This window comes from Equus caballus, chromosome 2 (assembly GCF_041296265.1).
Source record: "Equus caballus isolate H_3958 breed thoroughbred chromosome 2, TB-T2T, whole genome shotgun sequence".
In the NCBI taxonomy this organism is placed as follows: Eukaryota; Metazoa; Chordata; class Mammalia; order Perissodactyla; family Equidae; genus Equus; species Equus caballus.
This window is the reverse complement of record NC_091685.1, coordinates 96,526,628-96,550,635: the sequence shown is the minus strand read 5'-3', so window position 1 is coordinate 96,550,635 and position 24,008 is coordinate 96,526,628. Positions and strand designations below refer to the sequence as shown.

Genomic DNA, 24,008 nt, shown 5'->3' with positions numbered 1-24,008 from the left:
TACAAAGCTCTGGTGAGTTTTAAATTTTCCATTCTCAAAGGGACGAATATGCTGCGTGGCTTCTCAAAAGTCCAGAAAGTGGACTGTGTAGGAGGGCAGTCAAAGTGGATGATAAGCCAGCTGGGTAGCCCCCAGTGCTCCCTGGCACATGTGTGACTCTGAGCAGCCCCGAGTGACCTGTTTCCCGGAACATCTCCACTCCAGGTGAAGCAGACACCAGGCTGGTAATGCAACTTGTGCACACTGACCTTTCCCTGATAGAGTAGGAACAGGGACTAGAGAGACAAGGGTCCACGGGGTAGGCAAGATAGAGAGATGGGAGACAAGGTCTAGCAGCTTTTTTTCTAGTTTGAACAGCAACACGTTCCACGCAAGCAGTCTTGTTCAGTGCAGTGTTGAAAAACATGACCCTTGAGAAAGAAGATTCTGTCATCAGTCAGCTTCAGGAAAAGCTGGGTTATATGAAGTTAAATTGGTGACTAAGAAAGGCCTTCTTGAAAGTTTTCAATAGCTAATATCTATTGTACAAAGCCTTATGCCAGCTGAGTTGACCCTGAGACTCTGTGCTGTGATTTCTAACACATCCCAGGATGTGTCCCACAGAACGTGTTTCCCAAATTGGGAAGCCCTGGTCTGGTGGAAGGACTGAGGATGCTGGAGTCAGAAGGGAAGGTTTCCAGATCCTGGATAATGGCTTCACACCCCTATTGTCATTATCAACAATAGGCAGATAAAAATTGCGATAAAGGAAGCATAAACAAAGTTTAACGTGTCTTCTAATGTGGCACAATCATTATTGTTACTAACAATCTGCTTAGATTATCTTCCTATCTACAAATTAAGCATGGACTGGTCCCAAGGGCAAAGTCTCCAGGGCGCAAATGTTTTTCCACTATCAACACAGCAGTTTGTCACTTGAGTAGGAAAGAGCTCCGGGAGGCCACAGCGCTCCACACAGTCTGACTCTTTGCCAGCCGACTGTGTGGAATCCACAGCTCCTGGAGGGGTGCATGGCCAGGTGGAAGGCTTCTGTCATAGGCTGAACTGCACTTGGCATGTCCAACCCCGCCTGCTTCTCCAGGGGACGCATCAGACACAGAGGCTCTCAGCCACACCAAGGGGCCTGCCAGTTTCAAGTAGGTGATAACACTGAATAGGGAGGGGCACCTCTCTCCTTTCCTACCTTCCCAGGCTGGCAGATCCCATCACGTTTATTTCCTTAGCATTCCCTTGCTAATTCAAAGAAATTGCTGTTTAAAATCCTTTAGAGATGTACAAGTAAATATAAAAAGGACCTGGCTGCCCAGCTCATCTGGTGGGCTCCATGGTGTAGCCCTGCTTAGGACAACCTGCCCAAGATGGCTGGGACCACAGTGCTCAGTTCCCACACAACAGCACCTCAAGCTAATTTAGCAACTATTTTTCTCTTGAATTGCTCAAAAGCTTTTAATCACCTCACTTAGAGGAACAAAGCTAAGAGGAGGTCTGGTTCCTGGCACTTGACTTACCTGAGAGAAATAAAGAAACTATCAAATTTCTCGTTCTTTTAACATAATCACGATTTAATGATAAATATCATTGTTTTAAAAATCCATAGTGCCACCTCTGGAACTCAAGATGAGGCAACACAGTTAGGAAATACCGATGACACAAACACAATCGTCCGGTTCCATTTTATTAAAAAAGAAAACCAAACAAAATTTTGCAATGAAATTTCCTGGAATTCACAATCCTTTTCAAATCTTTATAGTTGCAATTTTTTTGTTTAACCAGTACATAAGAACACAATTGCACTTATTTACATTATAGTCTTCTATATAACAAAAATAGCCATGTTGTACGATGGACTGTGTCCAACCATCATCCTTAATGCTTCATCACTAGCCCAGTGTGAGGCAGACCGCTTCTGCTCTCCAAGCACAAACAGAACAGAATAAAGCAAAATAAAAGTCTGGGTCTCCTAAAATAAGACAAATCCCTTTAAAGACAGTTTTTTTTAAACTTCTGTGTATTTCAAGAGAGATATAAAGTGCTTTGGAAGGAGTAAGGTAAGTGCCTGAGGCGAAGAAGAAGAGAAAGAGATTTATACGGGGGGAAAAAAAATAGCTACACAGCCTTAACGAATTATTTAAATAAGCCCGTGACTTTGTACAGATGACGATGTTTGGGTAAAACAGCTACATAATCCACCACTAAACTTTTCAGCAATTAAAAGCTAACCAAAGTCCAAATTAAACGTTACTCATGCAGATGCCCTCAGGAATAACTTTAGTGACTTCATGAGCCAAATAAATCAAGGAAGCTCAGTCTTCTGACCTGAATATGAAGAGGATGTGTAAAGCCATGATGGGACCATCATGTGTATGATCTGCAGACGGGTCGGAAAGACCTCGTCGGGGAGCTAAGTAAAATTCTACCTGTGACATTCATTTTATAATGAAAGCACACAATTCATGTTTAGGCAAGAAAAATAAATCCACCAGATTTTTTTCTTGCTAGTAAGGGAGGTACTGCAGATTGATGTATGACGCCACGTCTGACTATTTCGTAATGGTAGGTTCATTCTTTGTAGCAGAGGTTATTTCCCAATGGAAATAATAATGCACTCTAGACAAAGGGCTAAAATTAATTGGTTTTTTTCTTTTCACATTATTGAACTGGTAATTGCTGGTCATGGTCTGCCGTCTACAAAATCAGGTGCCACATAAATACTGCTTGGAAGGCTCCCCTGGAAACTAGAATAATCATCCTCCCACCTCATGGACATTTGAAAGAACAATATCCACTATTTTTCAGGAAATGAATGGAATGTAACTTTTCATAAGTACAAAATTACTTCAAGTTTTCTAAATACAAGGGACATCCCACTACAAAAATAACAGCCCCTCCCTCCTCCCCCACCCCTACATCTCTTTCTAATTATAAAATGGTACAACCATTTCAGATTACTAATGTGAAAGCAGGAAGTAAATATATTATTATGTACATGTACAAAACACATCAGTATTTCACACCATTTACATTCATATGAAAGAAGTCTGTTTATTGAAGTTCCTTTGCAATTTGACAAGAAGGAAGTTGAGATAAGTTCCAAAACAATCAGCCCTGGCCTCACAACTCTGCACACACATTCCAGCCAGAGGCATCTTCTTTGCAAACAGAGCAATTCAACATTTTGCAGAATAAAGGGCTGCTGACAGTGAGAAGATCTTCCGTGGGGCTCTACTTCAACTTTTCAGAGTTTGACATTCCTTCCTCTTTTGATAAACGTGGACCAAACTGTCAGCTACTGAGGAAATTGTACCATGAAAGGCAAAGAACTAGTTGTTGAGGAAATGGTGACTCCAGTCAAATTAATTGGCTGAAAGAATAATGGTGATTATTCCAGCAGAGGGCACCCTGTCCCCTTACAATAGATCCTGAACAGTAAGTACCATAGATGCCAACCGACGCAGAGTGAAAAGTCCATGTATTAGTGGTCCTTCCCCAAATGTTCTACTATCTATTAGTACAGGCAATAGTTTGGTATGTTCTTCAAAAGAGCAAGACGCAATGTAATTAACTAGTTCTTATACATGAAAATTCTTTGGCTATTTAAAATCTTCACATTCTCAGAACAATATTCAGAGTTCAATAAAGCACTAGATTTGCCTACAACTTTTTGAGGGAAAAGGAGACTAAACACTAGACTTTCAGAGATGGTGTGGTACTAAGGCGACATTTTTTTTTAGATTTCTGGATTTTTCCAGAATGGTAAGGTCAATCACCAGCCCGCAAGAGAAAACCCCTAAGGTTTTACAGTTTCATTTCGACCCGGCAATCCACCTTCACTTTCATTTGTGAGAACATTGGGAGAAAATTAAACTAGTCAAGGGAAGAGAGACGTGTCCACGTGGACAGCGGTCAGTCTTTGGTTTATACAGCACACATGGTCCCCGCATTTCCCTGCTTCTCCAAGCCCTTCGCTTCAGTAAGGACGGCAAGACTACAGACAATCTGCCGAGCAGCGACTCTGGGTGACCCAGGTGGAGCTACCTTCTCCCCAGATTTCCTCCCTCACTCTGTTCAGACCTGCAGACCTCTTAAGAGATGTATATGCTTGCCTTAGCATTATCAACAAATATTTATCAGGTGGCCATAGAGCGAACGGCTCTGAGGTCAGGGCAAACCTCAATAGTAGTGCAAGGATGAGAAGGTCTTTAATCACTGAGATTCCTGAAAAAGCCACTTGACCAGGAAGCACTTGAGGCAGGCATAGTCCAGAGAGTGATCAAGAGAGATGCGAATGACCTCAGAGGTTCTTTGCAGAACAAGCAGGATTTTCAATTAAAGGGCTTGAAAATTAAGGGTCCACATTTAGGATGTGGAATCACTTCTTTAACTTTGGGATGATAATTTAGTGCCATCAAAACATTCAAAGTAGGGGCTGGTCCGTGGCTGAGTGGTTAAGTTCATGTGTTCTGCTTTGGCGGCCCAGGGTTCTGTTGGTTTGGCTCCTGCGTGCGGACATGGCACCGCTCATCAGGCCATGCTGAGGTGGCATCCCACATCCCACAACCAGGGGCACTCACAACTAGAATATACAACTATGTACGGGGGGGGCTTTGGGGAGAAGAAGAGAACCAACAAACAAACAGGTTCAAAGTGGAAGAATATGGCTACTGATACAGGAGTCTTTACAAATTCTTGTTCCTATTACAAAGGGCCTGGAGGTGTGAGATGGGGAGAAAGGTGGGGAAAGGGAAGAGGTAAGTGATGATGAGAAACTCATACCTGCTTGTCAGAATTAATTTATTTTTCAAACAATCTCAACCTTCTTTGCAATCCTAAGTGTTTAACTCATGAGTGTTAAACTCCTTATCCTCCCACAGTGCCCCACCCCCGCCCCCAAAACACAGAAAACCCAGGTCAGCTCTAAACCCAGGGCATGATCATTTATTCGGGAAGAACATCCGTGTTCACATCCTGCCATCCTCTTTTCTGACTCCCTGCAGGTAGTATTCCCACCTCCTTATAACTGCCATCATCAAATGTACTCTGCACTCCCAGCCAGGTAATAGATGGATGAGGGACTTCCATGGCACAGAACAGTGCACAAGGAACCGTGTGTTCCTCACCTTAGAAGGATAGTTTTTTGTGCCTCTTTTACTTCTTAAGGGAGAAGTGGCTTCTCAGATCACTTACCAAGAACAAGCTCTCATGCTACGATGTTAAGAAGCACAGTGGACATTGGATACAGTACAGCCCACAAGTTTTTCCAAGAAATCCTAACCCTGGGGGCCTGTGGTAAACAAGGAAGGTCACACATGCTGTAGGTGGAAGATAAGAGATCTAGACTGTTACCTTGCCATTGTCTGCCTAGGAGACTTTTCTGGCAAGGAAGCCTGAAAAAAAAATAACAATAGCTAGAGGTGGTCGGAGATAAAATTAGTGATAGGAGAAGTGAAAACGAGGCTAGCTTCATTACAGAGGAAGTTAATTTGCCTTTATAGGAAACTGGTTTTCCTCACCAGAAGTGCAAATATAGATACTGCCACACAATAAGAAGAAAAACACCAACAGTAAAAATGATAATCACAATAATAACTCTATAGGTCCAGAGCCACCAACATCTTTTTGTCCTCAAAGATGGTAAAAGAATGTGTGTGTGGGTGCATGTACAAAGAAAGACACAGGTAATCAGAGAAAGCCAGAGATAGACAGAGACAAACACAGACAGAAAAGCAAAAGAAATTTAAGTGACAGCCTAAAAACAATGCTACCAGAAATTGCCTCAGGGGCTCCAGTACCACAGAGGGCTGGGTCCTTGCTCCATAGTGGGAGGGATTCTGTATCCCGGATTTTCTGAAAGAGTTTTGATTTAATGAGATTTCTTTGTTTTAAGTCAAGGTGATGTATTCAATGGATAACTAAATGCCATTTGTTTTTTATCCTCTGCAAGAATTTTCATCTAGACAAAACTCATACATAAGAAAGAATCTTCTATTAAGTGACCTGTCATTATTTCTGGTTCTGAAAGTATGGCAGCCACAAGGATGTCAGAGCACTAACTGAAAAGGCACTGGGTACCGTGGTTTTTGATATGACCAAATCCAGACCCATGAAGGTTCAGGGATGTTTCCAACAGAATGAGCAAAATGCTGAAAACAAAACAAAATAGACAAAAAAAATCTCTTGGATAGAGATTTGCCTCCATGGTTATGATCATTACTACGTGATGTCAGAATAGGTAGGTGCCTTTGTCACTATTAACTTTCTACCTTCTCCAAACTCTACACCTCTTCTTGCCTAGATGACGAGTTGACATTTCAGGGGTGACCAGACTCTAGAGACTAAATCAATCTTCAGATACCGTATTCACGATCAGGGCTCAGTTCCTCCCAAAGGGACCAGCCACACAGGAGGCAGCAATTCCTAGAGGTGACTCTAACTTATTCTGAGGGAATAGAAATGCTCCTTTTCTTGTCCACAGCCTTGGGATGAGGGGGATGCTCACTTCCGAGTTGCGAGGTGGCTGGTGCAGGTGGTCATAATTCACCAAGTAGAGGCCAGACAGTCACAAACTCCAAAGACTTTTTCTCCCTAAGGCCACACAAAGTCTTGTGTTTGGAGTCAATATGTAACTTCCCACTTTTTCCTCGTAAATCCATGTGTTTTAGCTACAGCTGTAGGGCAAGGGGCACTGGGACTGGGAAAAGACCTTCTGCCAACCAGGAAGAGGGACAAGTAGGGGTTGAGGTAAAGTTGACGACCACAGTCTGGAATTCTCTTTGGCTCCTGAGTGCCACATATCAGCCTAAGGGTTTATCACAGAAGCAGGGATAAAATTTTCTTTCAGCACCAAATCAACATGGTTTGTGTGACTTTTAAAAAACAACTGGTCGGAGAAGTAACAGTTAAACAGCAATGGACATCGGTGGTGTGGTGAGAAAGGTCAAGCCGAAATTTCAAAAAGGGTGGCCTGGATATTCACTCATTACAGAACAAAGGGATCTCTGGGCTCTCACTGGGCGACTTGGGTGGAGCCTAGTCCTCCCTGAAGGTAATTAGGTTTCAACCGTTTTTCTTTGTAAGGGTCAGGGAATTTTGAGCGAACACTGGAGAAGCTCTAGACCTGCGCTGTCCAATCGGCAGCCACGAGCCACCTGTGGCTATGAGTGCCGGAGACGCATCTAGTCCAAACTGAGATGTGCTGTGAGTGTAAAACACACGACGGATTTAGAAGACTTAGCACAAGAAAATTGTAAAGTACTTCATTAATACTTTTTACATTAATTACATGTTGAAACGATAATATTGGATTAATAGATCATTAAAATCACCTGTTTCTTTTTACTTTTTTTAACGTGGCCAGTAGAAAATTTAAAATTACTAGTGTGACGTGCATTATAGTTCTATTGGACAGTGCTGGTCTAGACAATCACTACAGAAAAATGCACAACTGCAAATACACATCAAGTCTGCAAATACTTCTAGAGAGCTCCCATACCCTTTGACATGCTCCGTAAACCGCCAGGTCCCCAGGTCAGAGATCTCTCTTTGGGGAGAGGTGGTGAAGAAGGCTATGAGAGAAAGGCTGTTTCCATTTCTTTTGACTCCTGCCATGCCAGTGAAAGCTTTTTTTTTTTTTTTAATTACCAAAGCCACAGGAAAATCCTCCAGAAACAAACCTTTGGTAAGTGAAGAACCTCCTAGGCTTAGGGAATTGCAGCAGAACCTCCTTGGGGTCAGGTCCACGGGCCTCAGATGGACCTCCTGGGCCCCTCATTATCAACGCAGCATCCAATAGGGGCTGCTGTGGCCACAGAGCACATATGCAACCAATTCCTGATTGATCTGGTCACTGGCAGGAAGAGTGAACACTCATCAAACAGAGGACTATGCAATCCAAAAGGCGTTTTCTCTCTGGGTAGGGAATACAATTTGTAGTTCTTTTCCTGTTGAATTATCCTTCTGATCCACTGGACTTAATACCAAAATTTGTTTTGGGCAAAGCTGACTGAAGGAGGAGTAGGCAGTGCAAGCCTATGCTGACGGAGGAAAAGAAACACCTTGAGATTAAGAATTCCACACTGAGAACTGGGATGTTAACGTGTCCAGAGATTGCAAACTCTGTGACTAACAGTGATTTTAAAACAAGGCAAAACTAAACTACTCCTCTTTGGCCTTAAAATTTCAATCATTTAGAGATTCATTCTCAGCAACAGACGAGTACCAAAGCTCAAAAGCAGTTATTATATGTTACATGTCAAGTAACCGCCTCCCCAAGGTATAAAGTCAGCTACATGTCATGGCTATCTGCAATAAGTGGATTCCCCTGGCAAAACGCTCATTAAGGTGGTAAGGGGAGAAGGCACCTTGGGCACCATCTTGTTAAACCCCTTCACTTTTACAGATGGAGCAGCGGAGGCCCAGCAAGCATGTGGCTCATCCAGGCCTCGTGACTCCTGGTTCAGCGCTCTCTTCATTCCTCCCTGGCTGCCTTCCCACGCCGAGACACTGGGTTTCACTACAGGAAGTGGTGGACTCCTAGAGAGATGTGACATTTCTGAAGGCGATAATCATTTTCCTTGCTTTGCTGACTATTTAGAAAGCATCAAATAGGAAACTGCTGAAAGAGGTGGAAAAAGAGCAGCCAGTGGTCTCCCTTGATGTACCTTCCAGGTTTCAGCGGGCCGCAAGGTTTTACGGCAGAACCAGACTCTGCTTTCTGGAGGAGTATTACCATAACAACATAGAAAAGCTTCATCAAATAGGTAAATAACTCAGTGAGAAAAGCTTTCTTTCCTGGTTACCCCCACGCAGCAACATGGCCTTCTCACAGAGGATGAGGTGATCCAAGATTGTCCAGAGAAAAGGATTCACCACCTTAGTCATCACTGCATCTGGAGAGTCTAAATGTATTACAAAATTGCCCACTGAAAAAATAGCACACCTCTGTCATAGTTACAAAAAAAGAATAAAAACATAAACAGGTAAAAACACCGGTGGGTTTTAGCATTCATCTCATACCTCTTTTCCTTTCCCTCTTTGTCTCTGTTGGTCAGGAGAAGCTTGATTTAGCAAATTTCCAGGCCATACCTTTTAGATCATATCATTTACCTCCCTCCTCACTTGGTATCCGGATGCACTTAAGGAGCCCTGGGAAGCAATTTTCTAAGGATTCACCTAAATCCTTCCTTGAGGTCTGGCGAGGTTTAACACAAGTGTGTTGGAATTAAGGTAAAACCTAGGTGGTGTTAACAGCAGCCCTAACTGTGTTGGACACTGGGCTCAAAGATGACTGGATCTTTTCTAAATCCTCCATCTCCTGCAGAAGCCACTTGTGGAGGTAACAAAGGACCGTTCTGGCCCTGGGGAAACCAATACAACAGACATTTCGCTTTCTGAAAGAACATGTGGTGTCTGGTCTTAAAACCAGGCTTGCAGTCCTGGTTACAAGCCCTACAGCCATGAAGAACGGCGTTAATGCTCTGGGGGGCACTTCTGAGTTCAGAATTTCAGCCAAAGACTGCAAGGTCCAGACGAATTGAAGTGCCTCCCTAGAGCTTCCTCTCAAGTCACGAGGGCCCTTAACAGAGCCTGGCAAGTGGAAGCCAGTGTGATGTAGCTGAAAATAACGAGCAGCGGCCTCGGCAGATTCAGAGCTTAGTGTTGGGGTCTCTGGTGGCTGGGATTTTCAAGATCCACTTAAAAGAATTTAGATTCTTAATGAAAGCTGGCCTTAGACTGTTTCAGGGCGCTGAGGCACATCCCAAAGCCATGCACACTTCATGCTGAGAGGTCAAGGCCATTAATCTCACAGATGGAATACAAACCGATCATAGCAGGAACTGGTGCTTCTAAACAGAACTCTATACAAAGCTGGAGGGAAGCAAAGGGAAAACAACAAAGTGGATCTAAAGTAAACTACACACAGTCTTTAAAAAGAAACTGCCAAAGAAATCAAACAACATTCCAAAAACAAGAGAACAAGAACTGGAAAAAAATGGAAATGAAAGCAAGAAGCCCTAAAAGTGTCCTTCAGTCTGTTTTAGGAGCTTCTGAAGTGTGGGTCTACAGGACATGGGAGGGAAAATCAGCTTTCAACTTCCAAGCTGCCAAGGCCGTGGACTGTTCAAAGATTGAGAAACTGCATCCTGATTCACGTGACTTTGGATATTGCTTTTCGTTACCATTCTTGAGCGGAGCACCCTTGGAGTCGCCAAGGTGTTCTAGAGGTGTGTGTGCCCGGTGCAAGTCTTGGGGGCACTCCTCCCTTCCTTCCCCTTGGGTCCTACCATCCCTTTTTCCTGCATTTGCCATTTCAAGATTTCACCTCTTCGCAGTCTTGGTCCGTGGAAAGTTCTACATCAGACAGTCCAACCTCCATTGCCATAATCAGCGAGATGTCAGAATCACTGCTTACGGCTGGCTCCTGCTCACCTGGGAGGAGAAAGCAAAGTTCATGGTGAACACTGAATTATGTCTTGGATGCTGGGTATTTCAATACAATTGTCTTTAATAACATTTCTTTGAAGTCCAAGAGAAGGCATTAGAAAAATTGGCTATTTTGGATAAAAAAATAAAAAATCTAGTTCGAGCTTCATCTCACATTACAGCCCCAAATAAATTCTAAATGGGTCAAAAAGCTAAATGTAAACACAAGACACCAATAAAACTAGAATAAAATATATCTTACAAGTATATATCGAAGTAAGAAAATATATATCTAACATATCTAAGTAGGGCAAGAAATTCTACATGGAAAAGAAATTGAGCAAATCACAGAAGAAAAGATTGATTAATGTGTGTAAAATTTAACAAGTGTTAAAAACATGAAAAATGAGATCAAACGGCATATATCACACTGGAAATATTTGTAAAAACTTCACAGATGCTTGTATTCTTAATATATAGAGAGCTTTTAAATCACTAAGTAAAACTAATAGTCCAACAGAAAAATTATTGTCACTGTTAAATAATTCACAGAAGAATGTAATATAAATGACCAATAAATTTAAAGTAAAAATGAGCTACCCCTTTTTGTTTATGAAATCTTCACTCTTTAAAAAAATAATATTACAGTTAAGGGTACACAGGGGTAGGTACTTTGATCTATTACACTGGGAACTATGAAATTTTCACCCAGTAATTTCATTTCCAGAGTGTATTATAGAGAAATAATCAAAGTTGCAAAAATATTCATTTAAGCATTTTTTATAGCAGTAAAATATTGCAAGTCACAAAGTCCAACCATAAAGAATATCTGAATAAACTATGTTACTTCCAAAGGACAATCTTCTTGTTATAACTTAAAGTGACATTTCCAAAGAATTTGTAGTTACATAAGAAAATGCTCATGGTATACTGTTAAGTGAAAACAGAAGTATTCAAAGCTTTATGTGCAGTGAGTTTGGCAGAGAAAGTTAACTAGAAGCAAGGAAGCCAAAAATTTTAATAAGAGTTTTCTCAAGTTTTGGGATTTATATTCATTTTCTTTTAAGAAGTTTTTTTCAGTTTTACTCCAACCATTCTGCAATGAACAAATATTCAGTCACTCAAGACATGAGTCCCCACTACGTGCTAAGGATTGTGCTAGATGCTAGTGATATAGGTGAGAGCAAGACAATTCCTATCCGCAAGGAGTTTGCTGTCCGGTAGGCAGGCAGACCATTAGCTGGTCAACTACAACACACTAGGATAAGCAATACGCTGGAAAATGTATCCGGTGTTATAGGAGCAGGTAAGAGGGCAATGTAACTATTTGCTGGGTCAAAGAAGATTTCCCATAGGGTGCGATGTTTAAATGGAGTCCTGAAGGATAACTTGTATTTTAGCCAGATGAATGAGAAGGAGGAATCCTTCAAGGACTAGCAATAGCATGTACAGACGTCTGGAGGTCATAGGGAGCCTTGTGCAGATGGACATCAGATTGTATTTAAATATGACTGGAATGTAGAGTCAAGTTAGGGAGTATGAACAGGAAGAATACAGCCTGAGGAGCTCAGCTGCATAAAAGGCAGCTTTAAACCCAAAAGAGCTTGTATGTTCCATTATCCTGCAGAAGAAACTCACAATTAAAAGACCAACAAAATTTCTAACTTCCTGAGGATGGTTATAATGCTAATGGTTCTAACACCTGCTCTGATAATCACTGATACAATTTATTTCATGTTGAGGTTCAGTTAAGGGAAATATATGAGCTTCATGAAGGGCAGTGAATTCTTAAGATGTTTAAAGAGAAACAGAGAACTAACAAAGAGTTATGGCGTTAAGAATCAGTTTTAGAGAAATTCAGTGTTTCACAGGGATATACCCAACCTAAAGACTCAGCTCTACTATATGTTTCCTGGGCCCTTAAGTGCCTGAGGTTCATAGTGATGTAGACAGATCCATGGCTAGAATAAAACTCTGGAAGTAGCTCTCTGAAGATAGCGGTATTTAGTATTTGAAAATGGTGGCATTTAACAAATATTCAATACAACTGGTCATTTAAAAAAAAAGGCTCTATCAAAAAACTGTCAGAACTAAAAACGGGATTCAGTAAAGTTGTAGGATGCAAAATCAATAGACAAAAATCTGTTGCATTTCTACACACTAATAATGAACTATCAGAAAGAGAGATTAAGAAAACAATACCACCTACAACTGCATCAAAAAAAATAAAATACCTAGGAATAAATTTAATCAAGGAGGTGAAAGACTTGCATACTAAAAATTACAAGACATTAATGAAAGAAATTGAAGACACATATAAATGGAAAGATATTCCATGTTCATGGATTGTAAGAATATTATTAAAATGTCCATACTACCCAAAGCAATCTACAGATTCAATGTAATTCTTATCAAACTTCCAATGGCATTCTTCACAGAAATAGAACAAACAATCCTAAAATTTGCATGGAACCACAAAAGATCTTGAGTGGTCAAAGCAACCTTGAGAAAGAAGAACAAAGCTGGAGGCATCACACTCCCTCATTTCAAACTATATTACAAAGCTGTAGTAATTAAAACAGTATGCTATTGGCATAAAAACAGACACACAGATCAATACAACAGAATAGAGACCTTGGAAATAAACCCACGCATATATGACCATTTACTTTATGACAAAGAATATATAATGAATATACAAGAATATACTGTGGGGAAAGGATAATCTCTTCAATAAATGGTGTTGGGAAAACTGGACAGACACATGCAAAAGAATGAAACTGGACTACCAGCTTACACCATAAACAAAAATGAACTCAAAATTGATTAAAGATTTGAACATAAGACTTGAAACCACAAAACTCCTAGAAGAAAACATAGGCAGTAAGCTCCCTGACATAGGTCTTGGTGATGATTTTCTCAATCTGACACCAAAAGCAAAGGAAATAAAAGCAAAAATAAGCAAATGGGACTACATCAAACTGAAGAGCTTCTGCACAGGAAAGAAAACCATCAACAATATGAAAAGGCAACCTACTGAATGGGAGAAAATATTTGCAAATCATATATCTGATAAGGGGTTAATATCTAAAATATATAAAGAACTCATATAACTCAAAGCAAAACAACAATCAGATTAAAAAATGGGCTGAAGATCTAAATAGACATTTTTCCAAAGAAGACACACAGATGGCCAACAGGTACATGAAAAGATGCTCAACACCATTAATCATCAGGAAATGCAAATCAAAACCACAATGAGATATCACCTCACACTTGTTAGAATGGCTATTATCAAAAAGACAAGACATAAGTGTTGGCAAGTAAGCAGAGAAAAGGGAACCCTCCTGCACTGTTGGTGGGAATGTAAATTGGTGCAGCCACTATGGAAAACAGTATGGCAATTCCTCAAAAAATTAAAAATAGAACTATCATATGATCCAGCAATTTCACTTCTGGGTACTTATTTGAAGAAAATGAAGATCTTAACTTGAAAAGATATATGCATCCCCATGTTCACTGCAGCATTATTTACAATAGCCAAGATATGAAAACAACCTAAGTGTCCATCGATGGATGAATGGATAAAGAAACTCTGGTATACATATACAATGGAATATTATTCAGCCATAAAAAGGAAGGACATCTTGCCATTTGCAAGAGCATGGATAGACTTCGAGGGCACTATGCTAAGTGAAATACGTCAGACAGAGAAAGACAAATACTGTATGATCTCACTTACACGTGGAATCTAATTCCCACCCCTGCATCCCACCCAAATAAGTTCATAGATACAGAGAACAGATTGGTGGTTTCCAGAGGTGGGTGGTAGGTGGGGGGGGGGGGAGAGAAATGGGTGAAGGGGATAGTAAAAATTAAAAAAAAAAAAAAGCCCATGGCATTCTTGAGATAGGCTGTGTACTCATAACAGATAGGGAGATAAAAACATCAGATACACTTATTTTTTAAAAAAAGAAATTGTTGATCTGAATCATGGAATCTTGTAATAATAAGGACCTAAATAATTATTGGGAAAATAGTACAAAATTACAGTAAGAAAAGAAAAAAGTGAAATTGGATCCCTGCCTCACACTTGACAACAAAATACATTCTAGGCTGGCTAAATCTCTCTCTCTCTACCTCTACCTGTAGCCCATCGTTATTTTGTGTCTGTGCACTTCTTTCTCATTTATTCTCTTCTCCAGAGCCACCCGCTACCTTCAATCCTTGACCTTGTGGAATTCTTTGATGCAGACTGCAACGGTTCTCCCTTTCCTCATGGCTGCTTTGCACTCGTTTTCTCAGCAGGGCCATGGCTGGCTGCTGTGCAGGCTGTGCTTGTCACCCCTCCAGAGGTGGGTGGACTCACTCTGGAGTCTGAGTGAGCACTGGCCGCTGGATTTGGTCAGGACACAACCTGCACAGCCAGACACAGGGCCTCAGTCTGTTTTTCTGGTCCACTAAGTCACTGATTCGTCATCTATTTTTTTCCAGTTGCCCAAATTTTGTTATTGTCTCTTCTTAGATCTCCCCTGTCCATGTTGGTCTATGCCTCACAAAAACCCCTTTGCTACAGTTTTTGTGGGGTTAATTTAGGGGCGACTCGAAGTAGTTTCATATGTTCAATCCACTCTTTACTCAGTGCTCTCCTTAAGCATCACTTTTACAATGAGAAATGTATTTACTTAAAATTATATTTAGGAGAACTGGGAACCTATCTTACGTTAGGAGATTGAATTCTAGTCTCAGCTATTAGTAACTACAGGTGTTACTTTGTGAGTCACTTTCTCCTCCAGGGCTACGGTTTAATCATCTATAAAATGAGAATTTGGACTAGATACCTTAGAGTCCTTTCCAGTTGTTATAATTTATACATTGATGTGTTGATGCCAAACTAGCACAGTGCCTCCTACATGGCGGGTTCTCAATAAATAATTAGTAGAATTACAACTCAGAAACAACGTTGTTTATCTTTTCTCATAACCCTTCAAGGTGTTGTTTTTTATTTTTGAAATTTTTTCTTAAGCAAAAAGAAGGTCCGCTTATTGCACATTTAGTACAAGTATGCACTTTTGGGAGATTCACTACTTTGGGGTGTAATCAAAGCTGAAATATTTCTATTCCCAGAGACAAAATATGAGGGTTATGTTATAGAGATATAATCTCCATTTCTTCTCTTTTTTTTCCCCCTGCAGCAGTCCATGAACTAATTCAGCTCATAAAAAGCCAAAATTTTCAGCTCACAATTAAACTGTAAGTCAACCAAAGAGCTCATCATGGAGTGATTTTATGACTTTCATAGAGATTTAGTTAAAAAATAGCACAGATAAAGAGCTAACTTAGAGTTCTACAGAGACAGCGCCCTGTACCCGCAGTGGCAGTTTCTCACCTCCACTCCTGGCTTTTCAGCCACCAGCCTCAGCAGATTTCATGGATTCATTCTCACCACGGTGTTTTCTAAACTGGAATGTGTGAATTGAAAGACAAAAGTGCCACGGGGTGGCCCTAACTATGGGCTGCTGTATTCGTGATGCTATTTTGGAAATTGGCTGTCCTACACAGCTCTAGGCAAAGATGAATTCAAACGAATAAAAACATAGATTTACAAAAAATGGTTCAATTTTATGTGACATTGCATCAACCACATCATCTAATCATTTTCCATATCAAAACTTAAAAAAAAAGATCTGAAGACATTTGAAATTATTCTTTACTCTGTCTTCTGTTTTTAATTGAACTTGGTTTGTTCCAGAATTTTTAAAATTCTTTAATCAAGGCAGATGTTTTACTCTGAGGCTACCATAATACAAATGAAAACGTTGTCACTAAAACATTTAGAAGGTTCTCTGTAGGTGGTACTAATTGGAGAGTGTAAAGTAGCTATTAACAATATAAATGTTCACTGAATTTTACCTCTTTCCCTGTAAAAGCTAATATAAAACTAATGCAAAAATAACATTGGCCTCTATTGAACTCTCATAACAACCCTTTGATGTAGGCATTATGATTCTCATTTTACGGATGAAAAAAAAAAAACACTCTTACTCCATTGGGCATAATACCTACTTGACACACTCTTCTCTTGGTCTCCATGCATTGTAAAGACATTGAGAGAATTTAAACAGGGAGTGATATGAGCCACTTAATATTTTAAAGATCATTCTTGCTGCTAAGCGAAGAATAAATTGGCAGGACGAGTGTGTAGGAAATCCAGAGGAAACTACTGCAGCAAAAGAGATGAAACCTGATGGTGGCTTGTGGCAACAGGAATGGAGATAAGGGGCCAAACTGAAGAAATATTTTAGAAGAAGAATATACAGAATAGTGATAGGCCAGACAAGGGTGGCAAAAGAGGAGAAAGTAGAGAATAACTTCCACATTTCTTGAGCAATACAGGTACCATTTACTGAGCTGAAGAAACTAGAAGATGAACAGGTGGGGCTAGATCAAGAATTCCATTTTGCAGATGCTATGTTTGAGATGTCTGTAAGACATCCAAGGGACACGTGGAGTTGGTAGCTAGATACAGGAGTCTGGAGTTTAAGAGAGGCCATGACTGTCAATAAATGTGTGAGGCTTCAGCATAGAGAAGGTTTCTTAAACCATGGGAGTCGATGAGTTTTTCTAGGAAGAGATTGTAGAGTGGGAAGATAACACCAGGGGCAGAGTTCCCAGGAACACCAAAACCTAGAGCCAAAGACTCAAACTGGTGCCCCTGACATGATTTGTTTGGCCCGCACAATGCTTTTTTAAAAATGTGAATTAGTTATCCATATTTAAAAGTCAGGATATTTTACATATAAATCTATATTTGAAATTCATCTTGGAAAAAGAAATATCTGGCAATATATGCCCAATTCCCCATGGAAATCATTGAGGACAGCTGAGGAAGGGCTGCCCCATGTAGCTCAAGGCAAACAGGCTCAAGGCCACCATGGTAGTCAAATAATCTGCTGTACTGGTCCACGTTACTTGGCCTGTGTAGACATTTGAGTTTGAAATCTCATATTTGGAGGGAGGGCATAAGAACAGCAGAGGAGGGTAAGGCCCAAAGAACCTGAAAATGGCCAGAGAATATCCTGTCATTGACTCAATTCTTTCTTTTCTTTTAAATAAATTCTGCTTTTTTATCTCCTTTATAAGCCCTGGCTCACAATTAACGACCCATACCTATTGCTATGAGATACTCACATAATCAACTACTGCGAGTATGACTGAATAGGTTGGGGTAGATTTAAAGACTGATTCCAAGTCATCTAATTCCTGGTCTTGAACCTCTTTATCACAGTAGGTTAAAGAACATCTGATTAGATGGTGAGCAGAAAATAGTGTATTAAATGGATCTTTGTGACCTATTTTGCTGACCTATAGCTACTGTTTTCATATATTCCCACATTTAATTCTAAGTAAAACCCATCAGCAGCATAAGTGTGGTTAGCCAAGAAATCCTAGTGGTGGGATTTGTTTTATTAATTCCATTTAGTTCATAAATTATTCATATCTTTGGTTTATCTCTTTCTTCTTTAATACATAAAATGTTTCCTAAAGAGTCACAGGTTTCCTTTCGTGAAACAGGCGTTGCCGTCGTCGCTCTGCTGTGGTTTGAAATAACTGTCTACAACAGAGGGCCTGGATGATTGTTCGAGTTCCTTCCAATCTGAGAATATAAGATCCTGAGATCTGCTCTGTCTGGTCTTGGGCACACCTGGCCTGTCTTTATCACTTCCCTGGCTCAGGCCATGCCACTGTCAACATTCCCATTTTGGAATCCCACCACACTCCTTCATAAATTGGAGGCACTTGGTAAATATGTGTAGCATTTAAGTTGCATTAAAGTTTCTCTCTGTCCATGTAGGGCTCAAGTTTTGTATTTTATTAGCTAATGACAATATTAATGCTTATTGAGTACTTACCACACACCAGGGACTATCTATGTGCTTGTCTGAGTTACTATTCACAATTAAGCAATGACATAGGAAGAATTATTATTTCTATTTCAGGTGCTAAAACTCAGGCTCAGAGAAAAGGGAACTCTTATACACTGCTGGTGGGAGTGCAAACCAGTGCAGCCACTATGGAAAGAAGTATGGAGATTCCTCAAAAAATTAAGAATAGAACAACCATACAATCCAGCTATTCCACTACTGAGTATCTATCCAAAGAACATGAAAACATGAATGCATGAAGATACACGTACCCCTATGCTCACTGCAGCATTATTCACAATAGCCAAGACTTGGAAGCAACCTAGGTGCCCATGAAGGGATGAATGGATAAAGAAGCTGTGGTATGCATACACAATGGAATACTACTCAGTCTCAAAAAAGCTGAAACCTTGCCATTTGTGACAACATGGATAGACCTTGAGAGCATTATGCTAAGCAAAATAAGTCAGAGGGAGAAAGTCAAATATTGTATGATTTCACTCATAAATAGAAGATAAAAACAGCAACAAACACATAGAGACAGAGATTGGATTGGTAATTACCAGAGGGGAAGGGGGGAAGGAGGAAGACAAAAGGGAAGATTAGGCATATGTATAGGGTGATGGATGGTAATTAGTCTTTGGGTGGTGAACATGATGTAATCTACACAGAAATCAAATGACATACATCCGAAATTTATATAACGTTATAAACCACTATTACCTCAATAAGAAAACAAAATCCAGGCTCAGAAAGGTTAAAAACTTCCTGGGGCTGCCTCATGACATAATGGTTAAGTTTGGCATGCTCTACTTTGGCAGCCTGTGTTCATGGGTTCAGATCCCAGGTGCAGACCTACACCACTCATCAGCCATGCTGTGGCTGCAACCCACATATGAAATGGACGAAGACTGGCACAGATGTTAGCTCAGGGCTAATCTTCCTCAGAAAAAAAAAAACAAATCTTCCTGAGCTTACATGGCAGTAAAATTTGGACCCAGAATTCGAATCTAGGTCTGTCTGACTCCAGAGTCCATGAACTTGACCATATCTATACTTTAGAGTTGAGATTCTTAACCTGAGGATTAGTGGACTTGGAGGGAAGTCCAGGTGCTTAAAATTATGTACATACACATTTGATAGCTATGTGCAGATACGCATTTTTCTGGTGAGAGGGTTGCTTTCATCAGATTCTCACAGGAACTGCAAAAGGCTAAAAACCATTCACTTAGAGATTTTGCATCCTGGATGAGTTGGAGAACACCTTACTGTATGCCACAAGAATGGCCTGGGTTTTTCTTTAATGGATATTTTGGTTTACATTCACTATGCGTTCTTCTAACTTCACATGACACTTTTCATAAGCAGTCACTGCTTTCCTACTTAATTGTTTCTTTATGATTGTCATTCAAAGCTAAAGTAGAAAATTATCCTTCCCAGAATGAGGTTTCATATTTACTCTACTGCCTGTCTTATGAAAGAAGGCACAGAGCAGTAGCAGGCTGGAATAAGTCCTCCTCTGTTAGGAATTAACAAACATTGCCCTCAGGATAAGTGTTCTCTGTGTTGAGAAAAAATAAGGTAGTGACGAATGTAATCCCCCGCTGTCCTGATTCCCCAGGAGGTTTGGTTCACATGCTGGGAGCTGCTCTGCATCCCATAAAAGCTTATTTTTCCCCATGTACTTAAAAAATAAGGTTTGAAAGAAAAACAGCATCCTTCCATCCACTGCTACCGATGCTTATCTTCTTGAAAATAGGACATCATTTCCAATCTCCCTTGTATTATACAAGAGCACCACAGGGGAGATGCTCAATCAGACTAGCTGACTTACGATGTTGTTGTCTTTTCATTTCTTCTCAGAATCGAGGTTTCTTAGGGCTGGGGCACTGCCTGTATAGTCCCTGTCATAATCTTAGTGGGAAAGTTAATTCGACTTCAAACGCTGAGTGTTTTCAATAAAGAAATGTGCTCCTTGCTTTTCTCTTTTTTGCTTAATAAGAATTTCGGAGGAGATAAACTTCTGATTTGGTTTATATTTTCTCTCTCATGAGTGGCTTCTGCTGCGAGAATGGCAGGCCTCTGGGTCACTGTCTTCAGAGGCTGTGCAATAATGTTAACAATAATAGCTAGAGTGTATTGACTCCTTCCTACATGCCAGGCATCGTGCTAAGCAACTTTATATGTTACGTATGTTATCTTCATAACGACGCTCTGAAGTAGGTGTATGATTACCCTAATGATTGCTTCATATTTTACAGGTAAAGTCAACTTGTCAAAGTGAAGAACATAGAAAGGGGCAGAAAGGGAGTCTCAACCCAAGCCAGTGCTGTTGACAGCTGTGCTATTCTGGAATGGCACAACTGCTAGATTTCTATTTGGCTTTTAAGCTGTTATCATAGACGACACTTGGCCAGTTTTGGGAACCAAGCATTCCAGGCTTATAATATACATTCATGTACCATATAACTACATTTCGGTCAATGACGGACCACATATATGATGCTGGTCCCATAAGATTAGTACCATATAGCCTAGGTGTGTAGTAGGCTATACCATCTAGGTTTGTGTAAGCACACTCTATGTTTGCGCAATGACAAAATCACCGAACAACACATTTCTCAGAATATATGCCCATTATTAAGCGATGCAGGACTGTAAATTCATCCATTTGGCCAAGCGATTCCTATAATCATTCAGATAGAACTGGCACTTTTGCCTTTTTAAATTCTTGATCCATAATTATACACATGATGAGCTCAAATCAGGAAAATCTTTTCTCACCTTTCAGATGGGGAAGTTTAAAGCATTGTTTTTATTTGGTTTTGGTAAAGGAGAATTCCCTGGAAGCCTGGATATTAAATTAGATCACTTAGTTATAATTTCACTTTTATTTCTTCATCATTTGTTTTCTTTCCCTGTGACATTTCACCCAGGATGAGAAAGATTTTCTCCAATTTCTCAAATTCTTTAGGATTTCATTAACAGTTCATTCATTAATTCCTTACTTAGTGTCAAAAGGAGAGACAATATGATTTTTGTATTAGTTTTACATTAGCTTTTGCAGGAAAGGAGGCAAAATCTAGTGAACATTTATGTTGTTAATAGCTATTTTACAATCCCCAATTAGTACCACCCACAGAAAACCCTAAGCAGTGAGCTTAATATCTGGTATATAGAAGGCTCTTGATGAACGTGAATATGGTTGAAGTGCAAAAAGAGGGAGAGAAAGCTGCCAGATGAATTTAGAGAGGTAGGCAGACATCTATTTTTGCAATTGTATAAAATTATCTATAGACTTCATTTATTCATTCATCAATTTCTTTAATTGTTCATTTATTTAACAGACATTTACTGAATATCTATTGGGTACACAGCACTGTGGAGGAAATTAAGAACTAAACACAGGTTCTGACTTTAAATTGAACTTGATCTAGCAAAAGAGCTCAGACTTGTATTTACATAGATTTAATGCAAGGTGACATGAAAAAAGAGAGGCATAAATAAAATGCCAAGGAAACAAAAGAGTGGGAAAAATTTCCCCTCCAAATGGGTAACCAAGAGGTTCATGAAGTAGGTTACATGCAAACCAGTGGTGAGATCTGATTAGTATTGGGAAGTATGGAGATGAGGGGAAATGGCATTCCTTTTAGGAGAATCAGCATGACTAGGTGTCATCAGAGAGCGAATGTCAAGACTGCAGATGGTTTGACTTGGTTGTAGCAAAGGATATGGAGAATGACAAGCCATGTGCCAGAGGTAGCCCACAGGTACTATTCCTGCTTCCTGCTCCCTGTGCTCTCCTGCTTCATAGGGAGCTAGAATGCTGGGTACTGCATTTCCCAGACTCCCTTGCCAGCCGGGTTCCTCTTGCCAGGTAGGTCTTGCCAAGGAGATTGGAAGGCAGGAGGAAGAGGGAAGCTATTATACTTCTGGTTCAGGCAGGTCACTGTGGGTTCCAGAAGTGTTGGCATCAGAAGGAGGAAGATCCTGAGTTCCTACTTAGCAGCAGAGCTGGTGGTTTCCCCAGCAGAAGCAAGACCGCTCCAGCTACATCAGAATAGTGGATGCACGCTCAGGAGCTTTGGGTAACACTCTTACTCTTCCAGTCTTCCAAACTTCTTTTTGGTACACCAAATTTATTGAAGCATAATTTACCTACAATAAATTACATCTATTTAAAGTATACGATTTGATAAGCTTTTATGGGTGTGATGGATACATGTACTTGCGCCACCACCACTATTATCCTGATGGTGCTGTTTTGAACTGTTGAAAGTTTGTGTTTCCCCCAAAAGTTTTCTTATGCCCCTTTGTAGTGAATCCTTCTCTCTATCCCTGGCCCCAGGTAACATCAGATCTGTTTTTTTTTTTCTTAAATAACTCTTTATCAGAGTTTTTTAAACATCAGTAGAATTGACATTTAGGGTTGGATAATTCGTTGTCGTGAGGGGAATGTGCTGTGAATTTCAGAATGTTTAGCAGCATTCTTGGTTTCTACCCACTGAATACCAGTAGTATCCCCGCTGTGACAATGAAAAACACCTCCACACGTTGCCGAATGTCCCGAGGGGGAAAATCACCTCCAGTGGAGAATCATGGCTGTAGATTAAGGTGCAGCATTTTCTATAATTTTACATAAATGCAATTCTCCAGTAGGTACTCTTTTGTGTCTGGTTTCTTTCTTTGAGTATACACATTTTGAGATCCTTTCATGATGTTGCATGTGTCAATAGTTCATTCCTTTTATTGCTGAATAGTATCCCAGTGTATGGATACATCACATTTTGCTTATCCATTCACAAGTAGATGAACATTTGAGTTATTTCTTGCATTTAGTTATTGTGAATAAAGCTGCTATGAACATTTGTGTGCAAGTCTTTTCAAGGGCATATGTTTTCATTTCTCTTGGGTAAATACCTAGAAGTGCATTGCTGGGTCCATATGGTAGGTACATGTAACTATATAAGAAACTGCCAAACTTTTTTTTTTGTAGCAAAAAACCACATCACATTAACTTCACTCTTAAAACCACTTCCAAGTGTACAGGATGATATTGTCAACCACAGGCACATTGTTGTACAACAGATCCCCAGAACCCCCACCCTGCATGACTCCTGCAAGATGAGGGTCTGACTTCTTTCTTTTGCATGTGGATTTCTAGTTTTTCCAACACCATTTGTTTAAGAAACTTTCCTCGCCTGTGGTGTAGTCTTGGCACTCTTATCACAGATCATTTGACCATATAAGCAAGGGCTGACTTCTGGGCTCTCTATTCTGTTTCATTGGTCCAGTACTATACTGTTTTGATTATTGTAGCTTTCTAATATATTTTGAAATCAGGAAGTGTGAGGTCTCTAGTTTTGTTCTTTCTCAGGATTTTTTGGCTATTCATGGTCCTTTGAGATCCCATATGAATTTTAAGATTGTATTTTCTATTTCTGCAAGAAATGCCATTGGGACTTTGATAGGAATTACATTGAATCTGTAGATTGCTTTGAGTAGTATGGATGATTTAACAATATTAAATTTTCTACTCCACAAAAATGGGATGTCTTTCCATTTATTTGGGTCTTTTAAATTTCTTCCAGCAATGGTTTTTAGTTTTTAGTGTACAAGTCTTTAATTTCCTTAATTAAGGTTATTCCTAAATATTTTATTATT

General features: G+C 40.1%; 1 protein-coding gene across 2 annotated transcripts in view; it reads right to left on the bottom strand.

Moving 5' to 3' along the window:
• Positions 1 to 1,662: 1,662 nt before the first annotated feature.
• Positions 1,663 to 24,008, bottom strand: part of RNF150 (ring finger protein 150) — a 238,221-nt gene continuing 215,875 nt past the window's right edge. For both annotated transcript variants that reach the window (XM_070258567.1, XM_001502228.5), the window contains one exon: positions 1,663 to 10,425. In XM_070258567.1, the coding sequence (XP_070114668.1) occupies positions 10,307 to 10,425 (119 nt within the window). In that variant the 3' untranslated portion in view covers positions 1,663 to 10,306. The remainder of the gene's footprint in view (positions 10,426 to 24,008) is intronic.